Below are 6,704 nucleotides of genomic sequence, written 5' to 3' on the forward strand. Positions count from 1 at the left end.
AGAGACAGGGTCCAGAGAGCGCAGCTGTATGACAAGCAGAACATGCTGCTGTTTTTCAGTCTTTCTAAAGCAGGAAGAGGCAAGCAGTGTTTTGCAAAGGCAAAGACGAGCCAACAGCTTCTTTGAAGAGATAAAACTGGGGTCAGTAGAGCGAGAATGCATGGAAGAAAAGTGTTCCTTTGAGGAAGCGAGAGAGATTTACCATGATGATGAACGGACAGTAAGTAACACGGGGCTGGGTGAACACTCACTGTCAGAGGGACTGTCCCTACTCAAGGGTGTGCTTTGACACTAAACTGCAAGAGCAAAAAAAAAAGCACGATGTGTCCTGCTGATTGCATCTTTCTCTCCATTTATGGGGGGACAGCAGTGAGTTGCAGGAGTGTATACTGCGTGGGCTGCCCCAAGCAGTACTGATCTGGGGGTGGTGGGAAAGTGGATGCTCTCTAGGTCATCTCAACCCCCCAGTAATTCCTGGCCTGACAATACTTTCAATTACTGTATTGTGCAACACCTGTTTCAGTCAATCCCACCTCAACCCTATGGAGGTTATTGATGGGTAACCTCTTTGGGTGTGTTACATGGTCTCCTTCTCTATTGGTACATGAAAATAATGTTGAACGTAGAAAATAGAATATTTTATGGATATCGACTGTCATAAATTATAAAGGCCAAAGGGCATCACTGTGGCTGTCTGTAACCCCTCCTGTGCTACCAGGGCTGTAGGACTTAACCTGAGTTAATTTTTCTTAATTAAATCTCACATCTTTTTCTTCCAGAAAGAGTTCTGGCACATCTATTCCGGTACGATCCTTCAGGATGTTCTAACATCTCCAAAACACTCCCACTGCTGCAGCTCTTCGTGTGAGCCGGACTGACACTGAATGTTTTTACAGACCCCAACCAGTGTGACTCCAACCCCTGTCAGAACGGAGGGAGTTGTGATGACCAGTTTCAGGATTACATTTGCCGCTGTCCTGTCGAATATGAGGGCAAAAACTGTGAAAAAGGTCAGCTATGGCCTCGCTTAACAAAATAAAGCTGTCATTATTAATTCAAATGCAAGGCATTGAGATAAACAGCAGCAATCATTATCATTCTTCATCATTCTAGCCATGACAGCTACTGTCCATGCTGCCTGCGGTGCTGCGCAATGGATCTAACCAGCTGGCAGTCAGGCACTGCAAGGCAGCAAGATAATTATTACCCTATGTAGACTTCATAAAAAAAAATAAAATTGCTTTTTGTGCACTGTCTGAGAGAAAAGGAGGACATTTTTTTTCCTACCAAGAGTTGAAGTTATTTTGACTTAGAAGCTTGGTGCAATATGTGAATGAGAACTATACTGCATATGCATCATACAAAGTCTGAGGGGACAGGTCCAGCAGTTAATGAAGTCAATATATGTTTTTCCATTGATTTCAGTAGGCACTGCATACTGAATGTTACACACTGAGCCCAAACAAGGACTAGGCACTCATCAAGTCTAACCGGGCAGTCTGAACAGTCATCCCAGAGCATCCTTCTGCCAAATGTCAAAATACAAGTTATAATTTTTCAGTCACGTATTACGATGGTTACGACACAATTAGAACACCTTCATCCTTTAGACAGCTCAGCTATTGTATAAATGCAGACTGATTTAATTTTAGATGTATGTTTCTTAAGCCTTTTCTTCCCCAGTCCCTGGACATCCAAGCCTAACTAGCTTTTGTCAAATGGAAGGTCCTTTTGATGCAGTCACTGCACATAAATCAATAATCTGCTTTGCTGCCTTGCTTCCCTGTCAACATTTCAAGTTGCAATTGACTCAGGTTAAGCACCAAAATCCACATTTGAAAACCTAAATGCTCTTTCTCTGACTATAGCGATGGCTGACAAACTGAAGTGCATTTATGACAACGGTGGCTGTGAACAATACTGTACTGATGAGCGGTCTGAAAAACGAGTGTGCTTCTGTGCGGACGATTACACTTTAGCGAGTGACGGCGTGTCCTGCATTCCCCAAGGTAAGATACTACTAGCCCAATGCTAAATCCAAGCCAGCTCTGGAAGAAAAGTTTTCAACACGTACACATCAGGAGGTGCAAGGTGTAACCCTTAGCCACCAGGTCCTCACCTCTTCTTCAAAGGCAGAGTCCAGAGCAGTACCTTTGGGCTTCTGGTGGAAGTTAGACACCCCAGAAAAGCAGCTGGCAAAGTGTGCACACCGAGCAAGGAAACGTTTGGACCTCTCCTTCCTGGCCCCAGAGATCCACTTCTCAGGAAATTTTGTTTGAATGTCCCACTGGCTAGGAGCAAGAAGGGAGTTGAACCCCTGTCTTCTCCTTGGGGAGCGCTTGCACCACTGTTCTGGTAAAGAAGAACTGAGCAGTGGAGACAAGCTTATGACCAAGTGGTCTAAATAAAGCAGAGCAGCACGTAGTCAGGGATTTGGGGTCAGACTGAGGGGTTTCTAGTGAGTAGAGGGGCTCTGGGCCTCACAAGTTCTTTTTTGGTTTAGCTTACACCCATGGTGAGAAGATATTTTTGGGGCAGCATTGTTTTACTGTTGGATCTCCAATCTGAAATGGTGATTGTGGATTTTATTGCCGTACTTATTTCAGCACAGGAGTCAAGAGAGGAAGAGGCCTATTAAAAATACAGAAAAACAGTTGCGGGTGGGGTGGCTGGTGTTTCTTCTTTATTTTTTTATTTTTTTCTTGGTTTTTTTTTTTCCTCCTATTTGGTAGGATTAATACACTTTTGGTATTCCTCTAGACACAGTGGCTAGATATTTCTCTAACTCATCTGATAATTTCAACTGGAACTAGGGTAGTGCAAGTTAATTATTTTTCCAATACTTGAATTACTTTTATTAGAGGGGAAAAAGAGACCCCTGGGGATATGAACATAACAGACAGAGCTACAGGGAGCATTTGAAGTAATTCTGAGGGATGATGCCCCACTACAAACACCTTAGTGGAGCACTCATGCAGAGAACTGATAATGACAACCTGGCTCTCAACAGCAGCAATTTCATTAGGAAAAAAGTCTACTAATGTGCTTATCCCTTATTAACAGATTCTGCAATATCACGTGATAAGGAAGCTGCTTTTGTTAAAAGCTGAAAACAAAGAATCCAATATTCTCTACGGGCTTTTCAGTGTATCTTCTTTCCCTTTTTTTAATTTTTGTTTTTCAGTGAAATACCCATGTGGAAAAATACCAGTGCTGGCAAAAAAAAATGTAACTGCACAAGGGAGAATAGTAGGTGGTTTAATCTGTCCTCCGGGTGAATGTCCATGGCAAGTGAGTCTTCAGAAATATTTCATTGCCTTTTTTTAAATTTTTCCTTATGAAACCACTATTGTTTTTTCATTGTTTTAAATCTATTATGTTAAACTCATTAAACAAATTCATTGTTTTAAATCTATTATGTTAAAAATCTATAAAAAGTTATCAGGTCTTGATAATCAAACTCCCTCTTCATCCATAGCCAATGGATCCACCTGTTTCAGTCATGCCTCTTAGCCTTGCTCTGGAGTGCCTGCGGAGTGGTAATACAACCTCCCCTATCTCCTGACCCCTCCGTCCTTAACCTTACTGCTAGCAACAATTTTAGTTGCAGCTTGTGGGGATACGCTCTTGGCCACAACAGGCAAGGTCCATACTATAAGATGGAAAAAATGTCAACGGGAAGACTCGCCCTCCTAAATTCTCCATGCCGTCAGCAGGCTATTCTCTAACACAGTTGCATAAAGGGTTAGAAAGAAGTGATATGCAACCTGACACAACTGAGATTCGGGTCAAGTACATCTGGTGTCAGACATAAATTTGCTTTGTGTTGGCAGGCCCTTATAATACAGAATCAGAAAGAAACGTGTGGCGGTACCCTGCTTTCCCCAGAGTGGGTGGTCACTGCAGCTCACTGTTTGGAGTATACTGATCCTGAACAGCTTCGGGTGAGACTGGGTATGTATCTTCCCCTCCTGATGTTATCGAGCCGTGGTTGAGGTGGCAGCTTCTCATCCTGACAAACCAGAGTGAAAGACAAAATGTGCAAGCTTTGGTAGTGTAAGGGAATCGTCCTTAAGAGGTGTCAGACTAGAAACCCCCTATCTCCTCGAACCTCTGAGGAATCAAGGAGCTGCCTGACATGACCTGTGATTAATAACTTTTCCAGGTGAACATGCAATAAATTACAATGAGAACACTGAGCAAGAAAGTGGCGTTGCTAGGATAATCATTCATGAAGAATACATGAATGGACAAGTCAATAATGATATTGCCCTCCTGAGCCTGGAAACACCTGTGAATCTCACCGACTATGTGGTGCCAATATGTTTGCCTGAAAAACGGTTAGCAGTGTATGAACTGTCCTCCATCAAGTACTCCACAGTGAGTGGATGGGGACGCCTACTAGATGGAGGTGCCACCTCTTCTGTTCTGATGAGAGTTGATTTGCCACGTGTAAAGACACAAGATTGTGAAAAGGAGACTGATTTAAATCTTACAGAAAATATGTTCTGTGCAGGAGACCTGACCGGTGTTAAGGACTCCTGCAAGGGAGACAGTGGTGGACCTCATGCTACAAGGTACAAGAACACTTGGTTTCTGACCGGGATTGTCAGCTGGGGAAAGGGCTGTGCTGTCAAAGGTAGCTATGGGGTTTACACAAGGGTATCCAAATACATCGACTGGTTGAAGAAGCACATGGATTAATGCTGTTGAACTAGAGCATTTTCAGATCGTGTTATTGCCCCCCAATCCCCATTTTCTATTGGAGCATTCCTTCATTATCTTAGATACGTGATAAATGTGATACCCACACCACTATTAATGATTTGGAACAAGTCTGATATCTACCTGAATATATAAAATAACCTCCCTGTTGGTATTGTTTGTAAACTTGCGTGTCTTGTCATGTGGGCACAGAATGGCCATAACCAACCAGACTCTCTTCTGCATCCACTTCTGCTAAGGGACAGAGCTAGATGCTGAGAGAAAGACTGTCAGCAACACATCAAGCATATCATGATCCTTCCTCCAGCTACCCTCTCAACTTCTGGAAATCAGTGATGTACAGACTTCCTGAGCCAGAAGTTGCATTACGTTGAATAGTCATGAATGAACCTGTTGTCCGCAAATACGTGCAATCTCTTTTAAACACGTTTATGCTGCTGGCTTTCACAACTTCCTATGCTGATGATGCAACAGCAGAAGAAATAGAAGAAGTGTTTCTTCTGGGTTACATTAAAGTAGCTTTCTCCAACAGCTGCAGGGGCAACAGGTACATTTGAGGGGGAGGACCTCAAGAGAGTTTCCAGGACAAGAAAGGTGGGGAAAGGTTAATTCCGTATTTACAGGTCTGCTACAAAAGCTTGATTTTAGCCTTCTTGCACCAAGCAGTATTACAGTAAGCCTATTAAGTGTAATATTTAACCTTGTATTTATGAGTGATGAAGAATACCACTGATTTAATCTTATTTTTGCCTTGGTATTACACTCGTCAATACAGAAGAGGGCAAATGAAAGGGAATGTTTGTTTCATTTGTTGTCCAGTATACTCTCTGTCTTGAGATCTAAAATCAGAATAGAATAATTGCGTGACCATCTGCAAAACACTGTCCAAAGACCATTCTCTAAAGCCTTAATGCACAAATGGTAGAACCTGAAGCACTCTGAAAACACCATCAACTATACCATTAAAAAATGTACCTTCTAATCTAAGCATGAAAACAGTGGAAAGGTAGGGGAGATAAAACCAATCAGAAGATTAGAAAACAGGTTAAGTATCTTATACAAAATTTACACTTTGGATTCATTCAAATCATGCTCAATCACAAAAGCTTATCAGCAAGTAGGACCCTTAGAATTCACCATACTCTATTATCAGGGAAAAGCACTGACATTGTATGGTACATGTACCATGCAATAGTAAACATCCTATTACCTGCTCTGCTGACATAGAAGAATGGTATAGTGTCCATTTAAGTAGTGAACAGAATTGGGAAAAGCAGCCAGTTCTGGAGGCCTGAGAAACAAGAGGTTTTACAGTATGAAAGCACACCCCCGAGGTCCTCAATAACTCCTAAAAGGAAAGCATATATGCCAGCAGAATATATTCCCGAGGAGGAAGGTGACTAGGAGCAGCGACCAGCAAATAAAGTCTCGTTTTCACAGAGGCACTCAGCATTGCAAAATCATCCCTCCAGACTCCTCAAGCTAGAATAGTTTTGGGTTTTCCATGGTCCAAAGGACAATTTCGTCTCTAATGTTCCAGCGTAAATACTGACATTTATGAACAAATCATCACCTTGCAGAAACAGGGTAAAATGCTTAAAAAAACCCAACCAGTACTAATGGCTGCACAGAGTGAGTTTTTAAAACAAAGCAGGGTTTAAGGTCTGGTTTTAATATAACAACTTATTTAAGCAAGCCAAGCTGAAGGAGACCCAACAGCAGGCTCTGGAAGCACCAAGGACATGGCCGCCACAGCGCACAACTGAGGCAAACCCCCCAAAAGGGGAGATGGAGGCCAGCTCCTGGCGAGCACCAGGCTGAGGTCACCGGGCCTGGGTGTCAAAAGCACTAAGGCAGCAGGTTACGGTGCTGGGGTGCAGGAAACGTGGGTGGGAGCTGCCAGGGGTGGTGGGTGCTTTTGGGGTGGGAGCCCGGCTTTGGGCCCCGCTCTGCCTGGCGCCCGGCCCCGCACCTGCCCG

General features: G+C 43.2%; 1 protein-coding gene across 2 annotated transcripts in view; it reads left to right on the forward strand.

Moving 5' to 3' along the window:
• Window positions 1-5,466, forward strand: part of F7 (coagulation factor VII) — a 7,729-nt gene extending 2,263 nt beyond the window's left edge. The window contains exons 2-8 of one of the 2 annotated variants that reach the window (XM_026859261.1): window positions 60-220; window positions 780-804; window positions 897-1,010; window positions 1,869-2,009; window positions 3,185-3,291; window positions 3,834-3,954; window positions 4,166-5,466. In XM_026859261.1, coding sequence (XP_026715062.1) covers window positions 60-220; window positions 780-804; window positions 897-1,010; window positions 1,869-2,009; window positions 3,185-3,291; window positions 3,834-3,954; window positions 4,166-4,704 — 1,208 coding nt within the window. In that variant the 3' untranslated portion in view covers window positions 4,705-5,466. The remainder of the gene's footprint in view (window positions 1-59; window positions 221-779; window positions 805-896; window positions 1,011-1,868; window positions 2,010-3,184; window positions 3,292-3,833; window positions 3,955-4,165) is intronic. The other variant, XM_026859267.1, reaches the window with a different exon arrangement.
• Window positions 5,467-6,704: the final 1,238 nt, after the last annotated feature.

Source organism: Athene cunicularia (genome assembly GCF_003259725.1).
Source record: "Athene cunicularia isolate RWA chromosome 1 unlocalized genomic scaffold, athCun1 chr1_part1, whole genome shotgun sequence".
In the NCBI taxonomy this organism is placed as follows: Eukaryota; Metazoa; Chordata; class Aves; order Strigiformes; family Strigidae; genus Athene; species Athene cunicularia.